This window comes from Schistocerca gregaria, chromosome 2 (genome assembly GCF_023897955.1).
Source record: "Schistocerca gregaria isolate iqSchGreg1 chromosome 2, iqSchGreg1.2, whole genome shotgun sequence".
Classification (NCBI taxonomy): domain Eukaryota; kingdom Metazoa; phylum Arthropoda; class Insecta; order Orthoptera; family Acrididae; genus Schistocerca; species Schistocerca gregaria.
The window spans coordinates 447189944-447215658 of NC_064921.1; the positions used below are offsets into that span (position 1 = coordinate 447189944).

The 25715-nt window shown below is 37.0% G+C and overlaps 2 protein-coding genes across 3 annotated transcripts in view; both read right to left on the reverse strand.

Moving 5' to 3' along the window:
• Positions 1–25715, reverse strand: part of LOC126325488 (mitochondrial ribosome-associated GTPase 2) — a 171454-nt gene that overhangs the window by 123508 nt on the left and 22231 nt on the right. The window lies entirely within an intron of this gene.
• On the reverse strand, positions 1940–25710 carry LOC126325469 (semaphorin-2A). Of its 2 annotated transcripts, none has more exons than XM_049995177.1 (2): positions 25564–25654; positions 1940–5032 (listed from the first exon to the last, which is right to left on the reverse strand). In XM_049995177.1, the coding sequence occupies exon 2, from the start codon at positions 4993–4995 to the stop codon at positions 2902–2904; it is 2094 nt and encodes a 697-aa protein (XP_049851134.1). In that variant the 5' UTR covers positions 4996–5032; positions 25564–25654; the 3' UTR covers positions 1940–2901. The 2 variants fall into 2 exon arrangements, with proteins under 2 accessions (XP_049851134.1, XP_049851143.1); XM_049995186.1 differs by lacking the exon at positions 1940–5032 and adding an exon at positions 10767–15857 and having other exon boundaries at positions 25564–25710.

A 25715-nucleotide genomic window follows, 5' to 3' on the forward strand; every position in this document is an offset into this window, starting at 1 on the left:
ATGAGTGGGAAAACAATTTTCTGGACAAGATATTGTTGCCAGTTTACAGAATACACAGCTGTAGCTCACAACTGCAGATTTATTAGTATATAAACTATGCAAGATTGTAAGCTATCAAAATTTCACAAAAATAAACCTTCATGACATAACTATACACTGACCTCAATGTGAACAATATTCAGAAGCACAACGTAATCGGAAAAATTTGGGGAAAACACAAATGTCATCTGCAACTTGCACTACAGTACAAATTTTATGTGGAATTCATGAATGTTAGAAAAAGATGCAATACATCATGGCCTGCACAAGTTTCAATGCAATAAATGAAAGCTAACAGGGAAATGACATGAATATATGAGAATCTAAAATTTCCAAGTGAACTTATCTGCCATACATGACAGAGCATGTACACAAAGTAAAAACAAGAAGTCAGTACTTAGATGATTTAGAGACAACGTCTACACTAACATACCAAAGATGAACCCTGTAGTATAATTTTATCCCCCCCAAAAACAGCAGAAAATATGGGCAACAATATAGCAGTTCTGCTCATGATGGCTAACAATGTAACTAATTGAAGTATAAACATCTCTCTCATGCACTGAAAGCAGGATCCATAGAGAGCTGATGCTGTCTCTTATGGGAACTGGCATATTACACGGGTTGTGCTGCAATCTACCCATCAGTACGCAGGTATCATTCAAAACCTCATGTACTATTTTATGTGCAGGAGAGGGGGGGAGGGGAGTAAAATTTCCTGTGGATCATAAATTTAGGAAACAACTGAGCTTAAACCTACAGCTATTAATAGACGGCAATATTAATCAATACAATGAAAAAGGGGGGACAGATTTGCATTTGATAAAGATATTTATTTTGTATAAAACACACAAGTTTAAACGTAAAATGATCATAATACTTTAAAAATCAGTACAAATATGTCACTTTTGTTCATTAAACTGAACCACATTCTTTTAACATACACATTTCTGTTCACAATATGACGAACAACACTGAGTAACACACACAATGAATGTACCACTTTCACAGAGCTGTTGTGAATTCAGTCACAAAGTTATAAACAAATCAAAGTTTTTAGTATAAAAACTTCAATATACAACTTAAATACTACTTCACATTTTCAAATGAAACTATAAGACAACAGAAGAGTTCCTTAGACACACACAAAATTATTGTAACAGTATAAAGAATTAAGTAATGACACTTATCAAGGAGCCTCATGCGTGTAACCTTTCCAAAACTTCTCTCTTCAGACCACCTTCAGTTGTGAAATCAGTAATCATGGAATTCCCATTTAACAAACTGATGCAGTATCAACATGCGCAACACACAATGTCAACGTGAACAAGTCTACAAAAGAATGTATTGAGTGCGGTTTTCAGACTAAACAAGAATAATTACCTGGCAAAGATGATAAAAACATACAATGTCATCACTGAAGCAAATTTAGAGTCCCCACTCCCGTCTTTGCTGTGTATATGCAGAAATATCTAGGAATAACTACTGATAATGAATTCTAAGTTCAGTGTCTTTGCATAATTGCACAGTCATAAGTGCATTTTATTCGAAATCCACAGTAAAGACAATAAATAATACTAAATAATTTTACATATCATTTTCCTTCCAGTACCATTAATTTCATACTTTGAATAGACTAATGGCAATCTTTTCCCCTTTTCTTGTTTTGCCATTTCAATTAGAGAAAATGAAGCCTACACTTTCGTATGACAGGACCTAAAAAATGACATCTGATACAGTTCACTCACAGGTCCTGTATTCAATGAACACAGTTTTTTTAAAAACCTATCTTTATTACAATTTGTACCTCACATTTTTGGGCTTTTCTTAGATTTTGTGTGCACATCAATGTTGCCACTTGAAGAATCCATTATACACTGGGAGAAATTATTTCTATGAAAGTGCACTCAAAAAAAGTAAGAAAAAAGTCAATAAAATTTTTGTGGGTCTGTGACCACATTATCAATATGTAAAGCTACACCCTAAAGGTCACTTCTAACAGTGACTGAAATGTTAGTGGTTTTCCACAATGACAGTGCGGTCTCAAACCCAGATAAATTTTTCTGACTGTGACAATGGCTGCGGAAGCCTAAGTTTATAAAGAAAACTTACGTAAAAAATTAGAATAATACTTTGTGTGTGTGAGTGTGTGCATTAACACAATTTCCTTCTTAAATAATGTGTGCATATTAATTGCAGTCTTTTTTTATCATGCCAGATATGAGTAAAATAAAATACATTATTAGTAACACACACACACACACACACACACACACACACACACACACACAGAGAGAGAGAGAGAGAGAGAGAGAGAGAGAGAGAGAGAGAGAGACTGCACTTCACATAAAATACTACAATGCATCTACTCTTTGAGTTAATAATTTATTTCTGGTCTTGATCAGCAACACAAAACCTTTAATAGTTCTTAATGACATTGATGAGACCTAATTTTTGGGACACTACAGACATTGGTCACTGGATTTAATACAGTTAGAATTTAAATCTCTCACATTCAAATTAACACAGCATAAAGTGATAAATGCTTTCTCATCAGGGAAACTGGAAACATTATTTAGTAGCACACTTCTTGTGTTCAAATTGAGTATAATAATCCTCCAACAGTCAGTATGTTGATAAGTACACATTCAAGTTACTTATGACAGATTCAAAAGTTCCATTCTCTTATTAAATAAAAGAAAGCTTTGTTTGCTTTTTACAAGTTGTTGTTGATGCAAGCACACATTCAGAAAGATGATCTGATTCGATGCATTTCACACTGTAAGAACACTAAGTTCTCAACAATGTTAACCAGAAGGCAACACAGAAAGAGGAAAACAAGATCATTTTTCCTTTTGCAAATCATGCTACAGGATTACTGTGAAATATATCATTTGGATGTGTTTTCTGGTTACTGTTGTTTTGTTTTGTGCTACACTGTGCCTGCTTTCTTTCCCATGTTTTCATTGCTATCTTAGAACGTTCAAATTCATGACACCAATCAGAATATATTTTCTGGTAATCATTAGATCTCCCAGGTGCTGAACATCTGTGGGCATCTACTGTTATATTATAGCTACAAAGCAAAGAACCACCTAACCAGCAATCGTAACGACCAGAATCTGAATCTGTAACTGATATTAATACTAAGCCATGCTCTGATGTTTCAATGTATTTGTCTGGCCTATAAACTATAGGGTAACGGCCTTTGTCTTTAGTGTAATGGACCCACGATATTGTCTGACTGCTTAATACTTCTGGTACTTTTAAGAAACATCCAAGATGTATGCTTTGCCCCCAAGTAACAATCAGTTTCTTTTTCATTACACTGTGTTCACATAAGTTTGCACTTGTATTAGTAACATCCTGAAGAAGTCCTGGGGTGTATGACTTACATGAGTTCGAGTCTCTATCCCATCCGCAGTAAGGATCCCGAGCACACTGCAAGCAATTGCTGTAACGGTGATGACACATAACCAGTTCTATCTGACGCACTATATTATCTGATGCAGCATACAAAGATTTGTATTCCTTAGATAAGTGTAGTGCTTGGATTGGCTCAGGTGGTGTGACATCAAAAATATCAACTAGTAGTGACTGAGGCAGCCCACCACTGTCATACCATTGGACAACTTTATATACCTGGCCAGTACTTGTCCCGGCATAGTAAACAATATATTCCATGTTCTTACCCACCAAGTTAACTTTCAATTTATCCACTACTAGCTGCGTAAACAAGACATCTCTCTTATAAAATACTGGTTTTCCACCTTCATGAGATACTGCTCCATCCATTAATGGATGGGAACGTATAAAATTAAGAACCGTATCTGGGAGCAATTCAGTATCATTGACACATTCTCCTGGACGTGGATCTGGGACTCTACTAGGTAGAACAGGCAACCAGGCTGAGCTGCTAGTAGCTTGCTCCTTGAACTTTCCACTGAACACTTCTTGTATGTCTTTCAAAGTGAAAGAACAAATAGCTGAGCCAGTAAGTCCTGTTACCGAAGTACTGAACACTCCGAAAAACTTATCTGTGTTAGGCATCTTATAAACACCTTGTATCTCATTAAAATAGAATGGAAATTCCCCTGGAATGGAACAGTTTAGACGTGCTTTAAGAAATGTTGCCCAATTTTGGCTGAGAATATTCTTTCCACCAACATCCTTCTTGCATACACGGGCAACACGCGAATAAACACTTTTGCCACAGTTTATGTACTCCACTGCAGTCTCTCTAAAAAAGAAAAGCACGTATTCACCTACATCAAATGAACCCACAAAATTTGGATTATCAAGCCACTTTGAGTCATATTTCAGAGTACGTTTGAAAGAATATTCCCGTCGACCAGTTGTGAGATTATAGAGGTCAGTGCGAAAAATGACTGTATCTGCCTTAGTAAACTCTGCATTTGTACCACTGTACAAACCAGGCAAATCACCTGGATTCCCATTCTCTACCCAAACTGCAGTTGAGCTGTCTTCAGGATCGAAAGGACATTTCGCAATACCTACACCAATACCTGGAACATACTCATGTCGCTGTAGATGTGTCAAATTTGAATACACAACCCAATCCTTTGGACTATGAGCATTTGTCCCACAAATATACAAACGACTTCCGTCACCCATTGGCTGAATTACACGAATATGGTTTTTGCAATCAAAGTCTGCTGACTTCCCTTTCGAAACACAATTTGCAATATTGGTTGGTTCAAGGGTCAATGAATCTCTTTCACAATCTGACAAACTTATATTGGTCAAGTTCAGTTTGTACACTTTGTCAAGTGCACCCACATAAAGTGACTCTCGTTTTTCATCCAAATGAAATGTGCGGTAATATTTGTGTCCACAAGAGAACTCGTGGATCAGATCTTGATGCAGCTGTTCAACAGAGCCAACCAGATGGACTGATGCAGCGACCAGCAATAGGTTCCACAATTTGGCAGCCATGTTCTACATCAACTGTTTCTTTATCTGCCTCGTTCAGCTGCTCCATCATGAAAAGAATAAACAGTGTCCTCTCAAAATCTTTTAGGTGTGGGATGCATATTATCAATACTAATATGTTTGTTAGAAGCAAAATTACCTGTACTACAACATTTACAAAGTGCTTCATGCATAAGTTTGGCTGGTGCTGCTTAAAAAATTTTGGCCTATTATACATTGTACTTTTAACAGCACAAAAATTGGCAGGTGGAAATCACCATCAATAATTAATGCTATGGACAGTTCGAAGAAATAATATTATTTAAATACTATGGGAAAACAATACTGACATTTTACACATCTGTAGCAGAAATGATATCTTTATGCCAATGCAATGTGTCTTCTTAGCTACAAGCACACAACACCAGTAACTTACATGAGGTGGGAACGTAGTGAGGAGTTGGAGGTAATCATTCTAATTAAATGTTCAATGTCTATTGTCTACACCCCAGGTCACCCATGCAAGAGTGTATGAAGGTTTTGACTGCAAGAGACAATGAAGACATCCCCAACTCACCCAGTGATTTTGTGACTTTTATGTCAATACACATGTGTGTGCCCCCCCCCCCCCCCATAACAGTAAATGTGACAATGTTTTGGAAAGCAAGCTATGACACACAATATTGGTAGGTTGACTTGCTTCAATCTTCTGTGCATGCTGTTAATAAAAGTAGCAATGAATTCAGAATGAACTAGCAAGGGAGACTGTTATTGTTAGCATAATGAGCTATCACCATTAACTGTCCTGACATGAAACAAGTAGTCACTGCAGTCTTGTGATATGACCTTCTACTGCAGTTTCATTAGATGGATATAATACACCCTTATGACAATTCAAAACACCATGAAAAGATATACACTGGAAAGATTAACACAAAAAATATAATATATGGGGGTTCAAATGAAAAATCTTGGTACTGTGAATAAAATTAACCACTGTTTGGTCACACAGGATAACTTGACATGATGTACTGTAATATAGTAGATAGATAGGATGTCACATTTTCCTTTGGAACTTTTATCCTTTTATGACATGGCAGTGTTGTTCTGCACTCAATAACAATAACAAAATTGATTATTTACAGCTGTAGGTGCTACATTCACTCAACATCATTTGGTGACAATCTAAGATTCAAAGTCAGACAGTTGCATCTTTTCACTTTAGTGCCAGTCACTTTATTCATTATCAGTACATTACTGCTCTTTTGAAGAAATGGGTAAAACTGTGCTGGAGGTGACAGAGGACTGGATAGCATTGAGGAAACAGAGACTTCCATAGGAACAGCAATGGTGCAGGACACTAAGCAAACACCACGACCAAATCCAACCTTATATATGTGGAGTTAATCACACAACTGCAAATTTCAAATCTACGGATATGGTTCAGCATCAGTTTGGGATACTGGGGCATCAGGAAATGGCTCCACAACAAACAATGACACCACCAACTGTTGTGTGCTAAGACCATACAAATTGTAAATATAAATGTAAGGCATTTTGTTGGAATGGTATTTCACAGAGAATGACATTGCTATTTGAATATAGAGGTCTTCAAGTGACCTTTGGAGTTTGAGAAACAAGTCTAGGCCCTATGATGCACTGGCAATGAACATGATTTATGTGGCTGGAGATCTTCTTCTGTTGTGAGAGCAGTTCAAAGTAAACACAGCTCGGTATATGTTACCCGTTACTCATATTCTAAGTAATATCATCCTTCAACGAGTTTAAACACTATATTTGAAGAGGATGATCTGTTTCCAACAAAGCGAATTTCCAGTATAAAAATTAACAATTGTGCATCAGAATTTCACATAAAAGAAGGAAGTTGCTGCTCTGAATTTTCTTCCATAAAATTATGGCCACCTTTATGCTCAGATGGCAAAGACTACCAAATCAACCAGTTAGTCCCTCAACCGTCAGGGGTAAAACTCAATGGAACCCATGGCAAGTAAGGCTAGCAACCTGCTTCCCTGGTACTTAAAATATGATGCTGGCAACAATCAGAGCAAAATGCCTCGGACCTTTGGAGGTGACGAAGTCCCACCTCTAATTGACAAACCAGGGACTCCTAAGATACGACTCGGCAAACGATTGGTAACGAGATGGGGAGCTATTAATATCAATGAGGGCTACTCTGGGAAGAAGGTAGAGCTGGCAGAGGCTGCAAGTAAGATGGGGTTGGACATTTTAGCTGTTAGCGACATTCGGGTAAGGTGTGAGAAAGAAGAGAAAGTGAGAGAATACAAGGTCTACCTGTCAAAGCAGGAATAGCACAATGGGGTGTAGGGCTTTACATCAGGAAAGAAATGGAACCCGGCATAGTTGCAATAAGGTACATAAATGAACGACTGATGTGGATAGATTTGACAGTGTCTAGCAAGAAAATTAGGATTATGTCAGTATATTCGCATTGTGAAGGGACAGTTCAAGATCAGATGGATAGTTTTTATGATGCACTCAGTGACGTAGTTGTTAGAGTAAAGGACAAGGACAGTGTTCTGCTCATGGGTGATTTTAATGCCAGGATTGGAAATCGAACAGAAGGGTATGAAAAGGTTATGGGTAAATTTGGGGAGGATATGGAGGCCAACAGGAACGAGAAACAACTCTTGGATTTCTGTTCCATTATGGGCTTAGTAAACACAAACGCCTTTTTTTAAACATAAGAACATTCACCGGTATACTTGGGAAGTCAGCGGAACCAGAACTGTCATTGACTATATAATAGCAGATCAGGAACTCAGGAAGGCTGTGAGGGACACACGTGTATTCAGGGGATTCTTTGATGACACTGATTACTATTTAATCTGCAGTGAAATTGGTATTGTAAAGCCAAAAGTGCAGGTCAGGTCCATATGTAGGAGGATAAGAGTGGAGAAACTTCAGGATAAGGAAATCAGCCACAAGTACATTACAGTGGTCTCAGAAAGGTATCAGTTAGTTGAATGTAGTCAATTACAGTCATTGGAAAAGGAATGGACAAGGTACAGGGACACAGTACTAGAAGTGGCTAAAGAATGTCTTGGAACAGTAGTGTGTAAAAGTAGGATGAAGCAAACAGCTTGGTGGAATGACACAGTCAAGGCAACCTGTAAAAGGAAAAAGAAGGCCTATCAAAAATGGCTACATATTAGAACTCAGGTAGACAGATAAAGTTATGTTGAAGAAAGAAACAAAGCCAAACAGATAATTGCAGCATTCAAGAAGAAATCTTGGGAAGACTTTGGAAATAGTTTGGAGACTTTGGGTCAAGCTGCTGGAAAACCATTCTGGAGTGTAATTAGTAGTCTTCGAAAGGGAGGTAAGAAGGAAATGACAAGTATTTTGGACAGGTCAGGAAAACTGCTGGTGAATCCTGTGGATGCCTTGGGCAGACGGAGGGAATATTTTGAAGAGTTGCTCAATGTAGGTGAAAATATGATCAGTAATGTTTCAGATTTCGATGTACAATGGGATAGGAATGATGATGGAAATAGGATCACATTTGAGGAAGTGGAGAAAATGGTCAATAGATTGCAGTGCAATAAAGCGGATGAAATTAAGTCGAAACTCATCAAATACAGTGGAATGTCAGGTCTTAAATGGCTACACAGGATAATTGAAATGGTGTGGGAGTTGGGACAGGTTCCATCAGGCTGGACGAAAGCAGTAATCACACCAATCTTTAAACATGGAAACAGAAAAGATTGTAACAACTACAGAGATTTTAATCAACGCGTTGTGGGTAAAATCTTCTCAGGTATTGTTGAAAGGAAAGTGCGATTATTAGTTGAGGACAAATTGGATGAAAATCAGTGTGGGTTTAGGCCTCTTAAAGGTTGTCAGGACCAGATCTTTAGCTTACAGCAAATAATGGAGAAGTGTTACGAGTGGAACAGGGAATTGTATCTAAGCTTTATAGACCTAGAAAAAGGCATATGACCGCGTTCCTAGGAGGAAGTTATTGTCTGTTCTACAAGGTTATGGAGTAGGAGGCAAACTTTTGCAAGCAATTAAAGGTCTTTACATAGATAGTCAGGCAGAAGTTAGAGTTGACGGTAAATTGAGTTCATGGTTCAGAGTAGTTTCAGGGGTAAGACAAGGCTGCAACCTGTCTCCACTGTTGTTCATATTATTTATGGATCATATGTTGAAAACAATAGACTGGCTCGGTGAGATTAAGATATGTGAACACAAAATAAGCAGTCTCTTATATGTGGATGACTTAGTTGTGATAGCAGATTTGATTGAAAGTTTGCAAAGTAATATTTCAGAGCTAGATCAGAAATGTAAGGACTATGGTATGAAGCTTAGCATTTCCAAAATGAAAGTAATGTCAGTGGGAAAGAAATATAAACGGACTGAGTGCCAAATAGGGGGAACAGAGTTACAACAGGTGGACGGTTTCAAGTACTTAGGATGCATATTCTCACAGGATGGCAACATAGTGAAAGAAATGGAAGCGAGGTGTAGCAAAGCTAATGCAGTGAGCGCTCAGCTACGATCTACTCTCTTCTGCAAGAAGGAAGTCAGTACCAAGACTAAGTTATCTGTGCACTGTTCAATCTTTCGACCAACTTTGTTCTATAGGGGTGAAAGCTGGGTGGATTCAGGTTACCTTATCAATAAGGGTGAGGTTACGAATATGAAAGTAGCTAGGATGATTACAGGTACCAGTAGATGGGAACAATGGCAGGAGGGTGTCCACAATGAGGAAATCAAAGAAAAAGTGGGAATGAACTCTATAGATGTCGCAGTCAGGGCGAACAGGCTTAGATGGTGGGGTCACGTTACACGCATGGGAGAAGCAAGGTTACCCTAGAGACTCATGGGTTCAGCAGTAGAGGGTAGGAGGAGTCGGGGTAGACCAAGGAGAAGGTACCTGGATTCAGTTAAGAATGATTTTAAAGTAATAGGCTAAACATCAGAAGAGGCACCAATGTTAGCACTGAATAGGGGATCATGGAGGAATTTTATAAGGGGGACTATGCATCAGACTGAACACTGAAAGGCATAATCAGTCTTAAATGATAATGATGAAAATTATGGACAAAGGAAAAATTGACACATGAGAAAATTAGCTTAGCTCTACAGTAAGGACTAGACTTTGAGACATCACACTGCGTGCCTTTAAGGAGGTAGTAAAATGAAATTAATATACTGCCTCTCGCCCCCCCCCCCCCCTTTTCACATTGATTTCTTTTCTTGTATGGGGTAGAAGGCAGAGATATTACACACATTTGGGCAGGAAACCAAATACTATGCTATTCTGATGGCCCACAATACAGGAACAAGAATTATATCTTTGCTGTGTTAGGGGAGAAAGAAACTAAAATTGTAATATCAAGAGTTTAAATTTCAGCCTGTTGAATTCACCTCAAAAATGCACTTATAATTCTATAGATCAAATGTCCAGCTTTTTGCATGGTTTTTAGAGTGGAAATTTGAGCAAGTTAGCTGAAGAAAGTATATTGACAAATTATACAAACAATTACAAAAATGGCATTCCTTTTTATGGGCAATACTGCAAATATGTTGAAATATACACTTTTAAGTCAAATAGTAAATAGTTTAGGAATCACTTATAGCCATTTTTTGTGCTGTAAAGTACATAATATTCACATACTTAAAAAGCTACAAAATTAATACATCATTAATGCAAATGTTGAACTGCATGTAAACATAGGAATTTCGCATATTAAAATCAGTAGTAGGTACACAATATGAGGTTCTATGAAAGTAGGAAAAAAAAGAAACAAGTTTGATTTATTTATTTGATACATTTCAAACATGATTAAAAATAAATGCCATGACTAAACAGTAAATCAAAATTAACAATTAAGTATACATAACTGTACATGCATTTTAAAGCAGTGAATTCTTTTTTCGTTTTCATCCTATTTATGTACAAACACATATAACACACTTCAATGCAAATAAATAAATAAAAAGACCAGTAAAGCAAACAGTGCTTAGAGTAAAAAAACAGCATTACAAGAAACTGCCCATGCCTCAACAGTTCTTTAGTTGTATACTTTCTCCGTGTTCAGCTACAGGGGAAACTTTATGGAGGGTAAACAACACCAAAAAATTAAGAAAACTGCAGTGTACATAAAACATTTAAAATAAACTACAGTACACAGAAAGTAAATTTTTCCTTTTTAATAATGTGGTATACTAATTGCCGAGTACAAATTCAGTTAATCACCAAACAAAAAGGTTACTCTATTGTTCATACACGGGAAAGTATATTCAGAAATATTTAGCACTATAACAAATATAAATTTATTAATTTGGTTTTCATCCCAAAATATTGCAATTTTCATTAAAAAAAATCCTAGACTACCATGAGGAAAGCACACATTACCATAAAATAACGAAGCATAAAAGGTAAAACAAGGGCTATGAGACATCATTAGCACTTAGCACAATCGACAGCCTTATTTGCAGATGCTATTTATATGCCACTATTGTACCCTCTTCAGCAAAGGTAGCACACATTTTAACAGTTGTAAATTCCTCCAAGCTGCAGCGTGCATATTTATTGGCATAATCATTTTTCCCATTTATAAACTGTATTAGATTTACAGAAATTTTCTTCCATTTAAATACCGTATAGTAGTAGGAATACGTTTTTAAAATTGTTTCTTGATCTACTTTCTGTGCATAGCATTCATCATTGGCACGTAATGCATATGGCTAACATCAGGTTTAATCAAACAATGGAAAGTCCATGTTGGAAAAAGCCATGAAAAGTACAAGTCATTGACATCAGGATTAAATGTTCCATGTCAACAAAACTCATCAAGACAAAGAAATTTCTTTTCTTCTTCAAGAAGGTAGATGAATCAACTGATCAGAAATAATAGAGAGATAAGTCTTAGGGGGAGATGTTTGACACACAGTTTTCTTTGTGTGTTATGTTAATAATTAAAAGGTTTCTCATTTTATGGAGGTTTCGGGGAGGATAACTGCTTGCCTAAGCTAGAGAGGGAATCCAACAATCATGCTTTACCTTGGAGTGGAAAAAACCATCACAGCCAGACATTGGGCATGTCAAAGCCACAGGGCAAGGTCATTTCAGAGTGTTGACATGGCAACCAGCATCAACTCTACATGTATAAAAAATAATGTGGGGGAAAAAATCAACTTTTTATTGTGATACTGAATTTGTTAGTGGACAACACATAATAACTTTTACAATTTACAAATGAAACTTTACATCCAGAAGATAAAGAAACAAACAAAATGGGTTATTAATTTAGAAAAAAGTTGAATACAATGTATCTCTTCTAGGATCAATTTAAAATGGTTTAGTTGAACATTTCTTAAAGTGGAATAATATTGCTATCCCTTTTCTTATGTAACAGATCAATCAATACAACAAAAGTAACTATTTAAAAGGAGTCATTTTCGTTCCTACAAGTATTCTCAGTGCCGAGAAGGTGAGGTGTGCTTTTATGTTCAGTCACAGTACTAGGTCAGGATGATATATAGCAGAGAAAGATACAGCTCACTGAATTTTAATAAAAGTCACTATTAAACTACAAGCAGACATGCAGGGTAGCACCAATGGAGTTTGAAAATGAAGACAGATATAATAAATGAAACTTTTAAGTATTGATGTTGAGATACGCTTAATTTGGTTGGTTGGTATGGAGGTAAGTTGTTAACGAAAGGTGAAGAACCTAGGCTGAATGTAATCCATATACAGCTTTAATTTAGCTATTAGGAAATGTCTGTAATGACAGAGTTGTTGGAGTGACAAAAAAGCTCATAAAATATGCCTTTAAAAAGTGGGAGGAGGTGCTGTTAGGCAGATTACTAAGAAAGATAACTCATATATAACTACTGCACAGAAAGGCACTAAAAACTGTCAGAATAAGATAGTCAAAGTGTACCAGACATTTCTGTTAAATGACAATAATAAAGCAGGATAGAAAAATGTTTCTCCTGCTGTCTTAAGAGCTGTGGGAGCTACAACATCTCTACTGCAATAGCTTTTTAACAATTGTTTAGACAGTTAAAATAAAGTTCTACATGACTGTCACTGTGCTCACTCTTCGGCAGTTGCTAAGGCAGTGTTTGCACCCCCTTCATTCTCAAAGCAGCTGAGTGACACTCATGCTGGATTTTGAGTGATGTTCCCTTCTCTCTAGCCTTCCCCAATCAGTTCCCTTTCCTATCTGAGGAAGGGCACCTACAATTTTTTTTTTTTTTTTTTTTTTACTTATGATTGTCTATCAGCAGTACATTGATTTTTATCTCCCAAAGGTAAATAACTATCAGCCATTCTGTCTCCTTGCAATCTTATAAATGGTGAACCAGAAAGCTCCATGCAGAGAACTTTTGTAAACTCTCATCCTGAGAACCAGTGCTTTAACACTCATCTGAAAATTTTCACAGCTTATTCTTAATCTAGCTTCCATGACTCAGATCTTGCTTTGATCTAGCATATTCTATCTTGCACTCTGCTTTGAAACCCCTATTAAGCCTCCTTTGCAAAGTACGTCTAAGGATTAATTTCCCACAATTCACATCAACTTTGACATTTCAACTTAAAGAGCTATGACTTGTCATTAGTCATAGTACTCACTGTGAACATTTTTTCAATTGTGAGGTTTCAATTTTTCACTAAACATCCTAATCAGTGCTAAAATATAATACCACAAGGTACCCATCTGTGATAGATATTTCTGACTTATATATTACACATGCAGCTTCCACTCTTCTGCAGTATCTCAATGAGTAAAGATAAATCTCCTACATCATTAACACAAAATCCCCAAATTCAATGGCATTTCAGGAACTTTGTTGCTGACCTTGGCACCAATACCAAGGCTTTGAAATTACATTTATTTAATCTTGGCCTACAACAACTTTCTCTGTTCTTGTCATGTGCTTTCATATTAGTCACTGCATATTGTCATATCAATCACCCAGCTCCTTACCTCTCTAACCTGTTGGGCCTGGAGGACAAGGACTTTATCCGATGCTCCCTCACTGTGAATGACCAATCTTCTCATATCTTCTTGGCAATATTTGCTCTGTCCTCCTTTCAAATCATTTATTTCATATTTTTCCTTTTTTCTTTAATTTATTTCTTCTGTCCCTCACTGAAGGATATCTCTTGCCCTGTTCTTGAATTTTTCATGTATAAATTCTGTGGATTCTCATGCTGTTTAATGTTGCTCACCCACACATTAAGTTACTTTCGTTTAGAATCTGCCATCCTTTTTCTAAACTACTGTGGGAATTTACACATTAGAGGGTCTCAGTGTAAGAGAACCTACAGATAGCAACACAATGCTAATGTATTGTAACTTGTAAACAATGTGACAACATTTTACCAACTACATTCTGATGGATATCAATGGCTTTCTTCCTACTTAAGGCTTTATCAAATGACTGATATTCTATTCTGAAACAGTGTGAAGTCCAGCCTTTTGGAGATTCATATGTATTTAATAACTGGACATCAGTTACAATATCACCAACTAGTTGCCAAAGAATACTGTAAAACTTTTTATGGCTATACAAAGGACTCTGTGAAAAGCAAATATCAAAATAATATTTTAAGCCATCTAGACTGCTGACTTTTACATGACTGTTTTTGTACCCAACCTTTAAACAAGTTTCACTGGCATATAAATGTCTCCAAGATGTATGAAACAATATTTCTGATAGTGTATCAGGATACATTAAACAGAATTCAGTATGTATTTCTTCATTTTTGATTGATCCATCTACAGTGTAGTGCTGCAACACAGCATTCGTTGAATCTCTCATAATTTCACAATCTTTAGACAGTAACAAAATGTTTGTTAATTTTACTTCAAAATTCGTATTTTCAATAAAAGTAGGGCAGTCCATACTTTTGTACTGCAACACTGGGCTGCTGTTCACAATCGATGAAGCTTTTAAGTAAAAATGGTCACAAATATTATTTTGCAGTAAATTTTCAAGATAGGCTCTTAAAATATCATGTGAATTGTAACCAAAAAGCATTATTTGATTTGAAACAGGAGCTTGTGAGAAGTCAGATCCCAAATCATGGAATACCATCCCACTATACAGAAGGTAATTTTCATGACACATCCACCAGAGATGCAACGGAACACTAATAATGTCCAACAATGAATGGCGCAAGGGACATATCAAAACTTTGTCTGCAGTACTATCTGATAAACATCTTGGGTCAAACAAGGGCACTTCACTTTCCTGGACACTTCTTACACTCTTTTCACTATGTTCAATAAAGGTTTTCAAACTATTTTGGAAAAACAATGCAACATTGTTTACAGGTGTTTGAATATATTTCTGAAAGTAATATTTTGGGCATAATATTTCTCCAGATGGAATTTTAACACTACAATGCTCTAAACTTTCTTGCAGAACTGAAACTTCCACTGAAGGAAATAGAGGTTGTCTTTTACAAAATATGTGAACAAGTGCTCCATCAGTATGAAAACTCTTATCTGTACCCCGATAGCCTGCACTCTTGTAGTTAGGGTAACTGTCTCCATCAAATGGCTCAACTGCTGTCAAAACCAAATTTCCATCAGCAACCATTTCAACAACTTTCCATGTATCATCCCAACGTCGAATTTGTTTTTCAGCACTGGTTCCACCTTGACCTTTGCAGAGTGATATCAGCAGTTGACCATTTGTATCTAGTAAGTGACAGGCACTCACAGCAAACTGACGCAGCAGTTCCCTGTTTAAATTTATCTTCATTTTACCTCCAACATGTGGAAAATTAAATATGATCTTAGAAAAGCTTTCATTTTTTAATACTGGGTGCTCAGTTAATTTTGTAGCATCTACACCAAATAAAACTCGCACACCTGCAAAGAAAATGTTGCTTGCTAATTCAAATGTCAAAATTGTTTGCAAGAATTTTTGTTAATATCCAATACAGGAACATTTAAAAGTACCTAAAAAATAATATTTCTGATAAACAGATGCACAAAACTGCAAGAGCAGAACAAAAATATAGCAAAATTATTCAGGGCTGCACAAAGCCTACAAAAATATGGAAGATGTAGGTGCTTCGGATGCCTTTTATGTAGTCCTCTACAATTATCAAATTATCAGACATGCTACAAGAATATCACTTTTTTTTGTATGTCTTCAGAAATCTGTCTACAATTCCAATCCTTGAATATATTTTGCATTTCATGTAAGCCATGAAAAAGGCATGTTCAAAAGGTGGGAAAGTTGGCTAGATGCAACAAATGAATACCATATGAGAGTAGCAAAATAAATAAATAAATAAAATAATCAAGGCATTATGTTGACAAGGGATGAGAAATCAAGAAGTAAAACTGAAGCTAAAAACTGTGGAAGTAATTAGATATAAAAAGTGTCTTTTGAGATCAATGAACTAATCACAGTAACTATTAACACAAAGCAAAGTTCACTGAAAATCAAACAATTTCTTATATGCTTCTAACATTGCTAGGTAAATGTGACAAGTCCATAGACCAGAAAGAGAAATATTTAAGACTTGCATTGACAGCATGAGAGCTATGAAGAAACGTGAAGAGAGGTGCAAAAAAACTGAAGAGAGATGAAAATAAAAAATATACAACACTTTGAAATGAGATGAAAATAAGAAAGGCTGGAATGGGAGACGGGGAGAGATATGAATCCTAGGAGCTATTTAAAGCTGACAGCAAGTCAATGTTGTAAACCAATCCATAGTATTCTGTACCTTAGCCGCGATTCACTGTTACTGTTGCTTCAATGGAAACAACAGTATACTTAAGAGAGAGAACCTCACAAACAAATTTATCTCTGTAAAGAAGGACCATTAATGCAGTTACCTTAGCTGGATATTGGATATGTCGACACCAGTGGCAACATAAGTGAGGTGAAAACACTGCCCACTTCACATTATAAGAAATGTTGGGAAGAAAGTTTTACATTTTATTATGCTACTGATTTTAATGTTGGGCAATATACAATGACTTACATACTGGAAAAGAAACCAGACACATTAAGACAAGGACATAAAGAGTTAAATGCAGTATGTCACTGCTAGTTTCAATTTACAATTATTTTGTTGAACTTTTCTAAACGTAGGATAATGTGTTCACCTCCTGTGTTGTGTGTAGTGGGGAAACAAATAAAATGAAAGTAATTACTAATAACGGAGTTATTTCTATGAAGGTTAGCCATTTTTTTTTTTTTTACATTTATTGGGACAAATCTCACAGAAACAATGAGATAACATTAAATATACATTAAATTATTTACTTTATTACAAATAAACATTACTCACTCTTATACAATTATGTCATACACAAATGCAACATTTTTAGTTGATAATACATAGCAATGACTGTCATTTCCACCAAAAACTGAGCTACTGTAATTCATTTTATTATTTTGATTCAAACATATATATCTGCTCTAACTTTAAATATTCAACTGTCTCTCAAACATCAATGTTCGCTTCTTCTGATACAACAGTTTTTGCACTCAAAAAACCAAGTATCATCGTAAGAAGTACAATTATGGTTATTTTAAACTATAACAACTGTAACAAGAAAATTGTAGAACTGGAAGTGATAATCTCCCTTTAATGTCCTCCACCGCTATAATGCGGTAATGTAATATTTCTCAACATGTTTCAGATAAACAGTATTTCTTCATCTCTATATGAAGGATTCAACTTCTTTCCTGACTCCCTTAATCAACTGAAGTGTCACTCATTGTACATATATAAGATTTTGACAGGTGGTGACATACTAGAAACATTTGGTCAGTAGCCATTCTTGGATCGTTACTAGTAAACCTGAGCTACTTCTGGCATATACAATATTCAAATCACTTAGTTAGTTTCATGTTCTGTGGATCAGTTTGCATGATAGATCATAGTAATGTGGAATGAGTCATTTTACATTCACATCGCAAATTAATTAGTACATTCTGAACATTTTTAAGTATTGTCCAAAACGAAAAAAGATGTACAGATTTAAGTTAGTAATTCCTGCCCACACCACCTTTTACACATTACAGTAACAGAAATTCTTCTATGGAATAGAAGGAGCTATCAAGGAGAAACTTTCTCAGTTGGTTTTCAAATTATACTTTGATGTCTGTCAGACTTTTATATCACTGGATCAGTGATCAAAAATTTTTGTTGCAGTATTGAGCACCCGTTATGTGCTAAAGACAACCTTAATGTGGAGTAATGAATGTCGTTTTTCCTTCCAATATTAAATTATGTACATCATTGTTCCTTTTGAACTGTAGTGGACTATTTACAACAAACTTCATGAGGGAATAAATATACCATGAAGCAGTGGTCAAATGCCCAACTCCTTAAACAGTTGTCTACAAGATGATCATGGGTGACCACCAGATGTCATTCTTACTGCACATTTTTGCAGCATGAAGATATTCTTTCTTAGAGATGAGTTACCCCAGAACATTATTCCATAAGACACTACTGAAAGAAAATAAATAAGCAAAATACGTACACTTACTGATTTCTCTCTCCCCAAGCTTTGCATTGGTTCTAAGGGTTCCAAATCGTGCTTGTTCCAGTTTAAATTCCCATCAATACAGACATGTAAGAATTTTGAAGTTTCCACCCTACTTATTGTTTTATTATCGTATGTTTTACTTATCACTAGGAATGCAGAACAAGTAACATGCAAGCAAGTGGTCTTGAAAATAGAGATTGAGGTTTTGCTTTAAATTCTGCTAGGAATCCCGCACTCTCCCTGAGAAAACATTTAATTTAAATTTGTGAGATGTCCCATCACTATACGAGGTCTGTTCCAAAAATTGCAGAACACTGCCCACAAAATTTTTTTCGGAACATTGTCCACAAAATTTTTCTACGCTTACCTTTTAACTGTTGTGCATGATCTACTTCGAAATATTCTCCTCCGCAACTGATACACCAATCTCTTGCTGGATCATGTGAAGCGCCATCCGTGAATTTTTTTTAAAGCTCATCTATTGTTGCAAATTTCATTGTTTCAACAGGATTTTCAACTTTGGAAATAGAAAAAAATCCGCAGGGGCCAGATGCAGAGAGTATGGAGGACGAGGCAGCACAGTTATTTCATTTTTTGTGCAGTAGTCATACACCAACAGGGATGGATGTGTGGGTGTATTATCATGATGCAAGAGCCATGAATTGTCTCATCACATTTCAGGCCGTTTCCTTCTCAAATTTTCTTGCAGGCATCACAACACATCATGATAGTACCATCGATTAACAGTTTGTTCCAGCGGCATAAGGAACTAATCCTTCAAAGTCAAAGAAAACTATTGGCATGGCTTTGACATGTGACCTGACCTGACGAATTATTTTTGGTCTTGGAGAATCTTTCCCAACATACTGGAAGATTGAACCTTGGTCTCGGCGTCATAACCATAGACCCACATCACACTGTAAGTTATGATTCTCTTATGGAACATCTTGTTCTCATTTGTGGGATCCAGAAGCTCATTGCGAGGCAAAGGTCTACTTGGTCTTGACTCATGACCCTTGGGACGAACTTGGTGGCAGCAATGCATCCACCCAAGATGCTGTGTCAGTATTTCATGACATGATCCATCTGAAATGTTACACTCTTCTGCAATCTCTCAGTCAGTCAGTATGCGATTGTCATGCAGAAGTTCGTTGATGTTCCCGACATGAGCGTCACTGATAGACGTTGAAGGGCACCCTGAACAAGTGTCATCTTTAACTTCTCTCCGGCCATTTTTAAACCATATTGTCACAGAAGAAGCTGAGTAGCACTGTAGTGTAGTGGTTATGATACTGAACTGTTGAATGGTGGGTCGTGAGTTCAAAACTCATCTGGACTGCAAAATTTTAATTTCTATATTTGGTTCTAGTACAGTCTAGAATCATTGTACTGGAATATTCTGTAGCTGTATATATACTGTATGTGTTCTGGCCGGAGGTGATTTGCTCCGCGCTCTTGTATGTGCAAGTGCTGAAACCTTCGTTGAGGGAGGTAAGTGTTTGTTGGTCATCTAATTACACCTTCTTCAATGTGACATTATTCTGGTGGAGGCGCAGGGTATCGGAACCTGTGATAGTGCACATTATCGATGAAACATTGGGTCCCATCAGGCCACAACGGAGCCATCATTTACGTGGCGAGAAACCCGAGTTCGAGCCATATTCAACAGATCGCAGTCTATCGGATACAGAAGAAGAAGAAGAAGAGGACGTTACGATGACAGCAACTGTGTGCCACCACATGAGACATCCTTCAGGGTTCTCTGGTGACAATGGCCAAGATCCAAACAAGTGGCTGAAGGTATATGAACATAGAGCCAAATTTAACAAATGAGATGACACCATCTGTTTGGCTAACGTATTTTTCTACTCGGAGTGCACTGCCAAGCAATGGCACGAGAACAATGAGGAGAAGTTCACAAGCTGGGAAGTATTCCAGGCAGAACTGCTCAAGTGTTTTGGTGACACATGACAACAGAAGTGCCAGGATGAAGATAAATTAAAGTGCAGTGTGCAAGTGCCCAGGAGAAACTACAGCATCCTTCATTCAAGACGTCTTGGAGTTGGGTAAAATAGTGGATCCTAGAATGAAGGAGGAAGATAAGGTTGTACATCTCATGAAGGGTGTTGCTGAGGACATGTCTCAAACCCTACTCTTGAAGGAGTTCTTGAAGAATGCATGATACACAGGAGGAATAAATTTTAGAAGATCAAGTATATCCTTCTTGTTGTTGGTTGTCACAGTCCGCCTGGGCTTGTAAAGTATCGCTTGTGTCACTGATGCAAGGCTTTGAAGAGGTCTGCCTAATGTGTGCTTATGAAAATCCACTTCGTGAAGTTCTTCACTTTGACGGAAACTTGATTTAATGGTGGTGGTTAGTGTTTAACGTCCCGTCGACAACGAGGTCATTAGAGACGGAGTGCAAGCTCGGGTTAGGGAATGATTGGGAAGGAAATCGGTCGTGCCCTTTCAAAGGAACCATCCCGGCATTTGCCTGAAACGATTTAGGGAAATCACGGAAAACCTAAATCAGGATGGCCGGAGACGGGATTGAACCATCGTCCTCCCGAATGCGAGTCCAGTGTGTTAACCACGAAACTTGATTTAAACCTCATGGAAAATGGCACTGCCCATTCCAGTTGCATCCAGCTGACTTTTAGCCAATTTAATTGATACCCATCAGTAGCCCTTTTCCTGATCACTGTGCTGTCTAGTAGCCCCTTCATTAACACAAAGTTGTCGTTCTTCATTATGCGAACAATGAAAGGCTTTTTCTTTTTACCTCCTTGAATAATATCTACCCAATCTCCAGCTGAGTAAATATATGTCGTTTTTTGTGACTGTCTAATTCAATCAGACCAAACTCTGCATCACTGGGCACGTTGCTATGACCAGGTATCATAAATTTGTGATTTATTACTTCCACTTTCATGTTTGGGTCTTCATCAAGGAAATTCACATATTACAATTACATTTCTGCCCTGTATATGAATCAGAATATGCAGTTATTACTTTGTACGTCTTTGTGTATTCCTTAAGGTGTTTCACAACCCAGGACAGATCTTGGGAACCTCGACCTCCTCCTGTTTCATCTCACATGTACATTTATCTGTTTCCATCATTAAAAGAATGGCATCCCAGATTATACATATTTAAATTTCTCTTATAGTAGGAAACACACGTCTGCAGTTTTGGGAAAAGCAGTGCCTTTTGTAAATCAAACGTAAACGCATAGTGGTCACTAGGAACTGCTTTTCTGTCTTTGTTTCGACTTTCTTGCTTCTTCAGCCTGCGTTAGATGTTTGTCCTCCTCATTTTACAGCCTTTCTCTTTTTTACATCGTGCTCAGTTGCAATCTTCAACTGCGGTTCATCACATGTTTTACAAGTATCTTTGGATGGAGGCTTGAAGTATAGATTAAATTTTGAACTGAAAACATGAAAGTAATATTTTGCTTTCACTGGCCAGTATTCCTACACCATTGAATATAGAGTTCATACATGTTCTCACTGTGAGGCCTTGGCTGAGATATTGTCGATTGGGATTATCCTTTCTGGTATATTGGCTCCGATAAGATATGTTCTTGAACACTACTGTCGTCTATTTTATTTACAAGTGTTTTTCTTCCTCATGAATCAGTCACAGCAAACATTTCCTCCTTTCCTATACACCTGTATAATCTCCCTTCATTTATTTGATAAGTCCCTAAGAAGTACTTTTATGCGCACCTGTATACTATTATTTTCTACCCTAAGAAAGTATTTGTATGTGACTGCTTCTGGTAAATGAGATCCATCCTTCAACTGTTTTCTTTGTACTTTTCTGGAATGTTCTTTCCACTACGGTATATATACGACTGTCTGCTGTTCCTGTTATTCTTACGGATGTTCCATTTCCATGCATTGGGAGTTTGCATCTTTCTACGCCCCCTGTGCACTTCCTCGGAAACTAAAAGTATGGTAAATAAAGTTCTGTCAAAGACTGCGGTTCTGGGCTACAATACAGTTATTTTATGTTCAGCACACCCTTCAACAGGTTAGGTTAGAAATAGTGTCTTATTCATTTTGGCTATGTGCAGAATATTACTAATTATTATTGGTGTGGCTTATCTGCCACAGTATCATTCATAGGAACATTTTCCTCGCTGTCTGGTGAATATTCAGAACAACACTCCAAAATATGGTCACAACAAGAACCTTCACATTCCATCTGCTACTAACGCACATGGACATACATATGTTGTATGAACAAAGGTGGGAAACAGTTAAAAGCACCAACACAGTGCTGCACTCTATGCACAGATGATGAAACCTCAGAGATATGTACTTATAGCTCTGAACTGTAGATATCCCTCTGTTAATGAGTATCTCTGTAACTCAGTTTCAACGAAAAGTGGAGTTATGCCACTTGTGCTCTGAACCCCTCATTTACATTTATATTTATATTACATGTTAACAAATTCCTCTTTTCACAATTTCTTTTCTTGCTAACACAAGCCTGCATTTTACATTCTCTCTACTCTAATCATCATCAGTTATTCTGCTACACAAACAGCAAAACTCATCTACCACCTTTAGTGTCTCATTTCATAACCTAATTCATTCAGCATTAGCTGATTTAATATGACTTCATTCCATTACCCCTGTCTGACTTTTGTTGATGTCCCTCTCATAATATCTTTTCAAGACAATTCCATTCAACTGCTCTTTCAAGCCATTTGTCATCTTTAACAGAAATATGATGTCATCAACAACCCTCAAAATTGACAGTGGGCTTCCAGGTGGTGGTGTCTGCACTGTTTTCACTATATTTTGACTACCAATCCAGTATGGTTGGAGACCAGGCAGTGAGTACACTCAAGAGCCAAACTTGCAGCACCTGAAGAGGACAGCTGGGTCAGTCATCGAAATATTGTGCAACAAATGGAAACAGCTCAGCAGAACATCCAACAGCATAACCACAGCAATCGAGCCAACAAAACCTGAGGGATCAAACCTAATTTTTTTTATATCTTGTCCCTGAACTTTAATTCCTTTCCTAATTTGTCCTTCGTTTCATTTACTGCTTGCTCAATGCATAGACTGAATAACATCAGGGATAAGCTACAACCCTATCTCGCTCCCTTCTCAACTACTGGTACCCAGTAGAGTCAGTTGATTATTACAAATGCTATCCAATTTATTCGTAAGTACTTACAACTTACTACTTAGTAATTAACCTTTAGCTCCCTGCAATTTATCCGTTCCCCCTTCAAAATTTCAAAGAGTGTAGTCAAATCAACATTGTCAAAGGTTTTCTCTATATCTACAAATGCTACAAAATATGGGTTTATTTAAATGGATAGATAAAAAATCTACTAACCAAGCAGCGGCAGAACACACACACACAAAATACTGTTGAGAATCACAACAGTCTCTTATATGTGTGTTCTGACAGACGCTGCTTGGTAAGTAGATTTTTTATCTATCCAATTAGATAATTTTATCAATAATTGAAAAATCTGGGTTTGTATTTCTTCATCTTATCTTCTAAGATAAGATGTAAAATCAGTATTGTCTCCAGGACCCAAATTGATCTACGCCCAATTTGGCTTCTACAAGTTTTTCCTTTCTTCTTTAAATAATTTGTGTCAATTCTTTGCAACCACTACTTATTGGCGCAAATGGCTCTGAGCACTATGGGACTTAACATCTGAGGTCATCAGTCCCCTAGAACGTAGAACTACTTAAACGTAACTAGCCTAAGGACATCACACACACCCATGCCCGAGGCAGGATTCGAACCTGCGACCGTAGCAGTCGCGCGGTTCCAGACTGTAGCGCCTAGAACCGCTTGGCTACTCCGGCCGGCCCACTACTTATTAAACTGATGGATCGGTAATATTCACACAAGCCTTCTTAGGAATTTGAAATTATCACATAATCCTCATACATAGAGGATATGTCGCCTGTTTCATGTATCCTGTGCAACAGATGGAATGATTTTGTCACATGTGGCTCTCCCACGGAACTCGGTAATTCTGAGGTAATTTCGTCTATTCCAGTGGCCTTGTTTACACTTAAACCTTTCAATACTCTGTCAAATTCTTCTTGCAGTATCACAGCTCACATCTCATCTTTACCTTCTCTCTCTCTCTCTCTCTCTCTCCTCTTTCTATGACACCACCCTCAAGTTTTTTCCCTCCTTATATAGACCATCTACATATTCCCTCTATCTTTCACTTTTCCCTTCTTTGCTTAGCAATGGCTTGCCACCTGAATTCTTGATATTCATGTGGCTGCTTCTGCAAAGGTCTCTCATTTTATTATAGGCAGCATGTATCTTTCCCCTTGTCATCGATGTTTCCATAGCCTTGTATTTTTCCCCTATCCATTTCTGATTATCTATTTTGCATTTTCTGTTAATCTCATTTTTTAAATACCTACTTCCCTTTCTGCTTGCTTCATTTTCTGAATTTTTGCAGGTTCTCCTTTCAACAATTAAATTTAATATCTCCTGTGTTATTCAGGGATTATTCCAAGGCACTTTCTTTTTATTCATGTGGTCCTCTGGCACCTTCACAATTGTGTCTCTCTCACAGCTACCCTATTGTCTTCTACTGCATTCCTTTCCTGTTTCAATCAACCAGTTCCTGGTTCTATCAATTTACTTGAGTATTATCTCATTAAACTCCTACCTTTCTGCAATTTCTTCAGTTTTAAGCCACAATTCAGTAGCAACAAATTATCATCAGAGTCAACATCTCCTCCTGGAATCGTATTCAGGAAAATATCTGCATTAATTGGAGAACTTTAAACCATCCATACTACAGTAAGACTGGGTGACTGGTTCATGCGTTATGATCTCATGCTAGCATATTAGTCAAAGCTCTGTACTGATCATTTAACTGCAATAGTCTACTAAAGTTCTGGAATGAAGAGATGCCAGTGAAATATTTACTCAACTCCTGCACTGTAATGTTAATTATTAATTAATTAATTAATTAATTAATTAATGTTAATTATTTATTAATTATAATTTCTTTATAAGGTGTAAAATCTTATTTTCTTTCACTTACCTAGCAAGTGGTTCACATCCCCAAGACAGCAACTAAAGTCTTTCATTCATGTGAACTTGTGCTAGCGCTCTTTCAGCCCTGAATCTGTCAGTGTCACCCCCTGGCAACAAAACTACTCCAGAAATATTTCTTCTCCCCTTCACAGGTTTAGT

Coding starts and splice junctions, on each gene's coding strand:
- LOC126325469 (XM_049995177.1), bottom strand. CDS start 4,995: ATGGCTGCCAAATTGTGGAACCTATTGCTGGTCGCTGCATCAGTCCAT.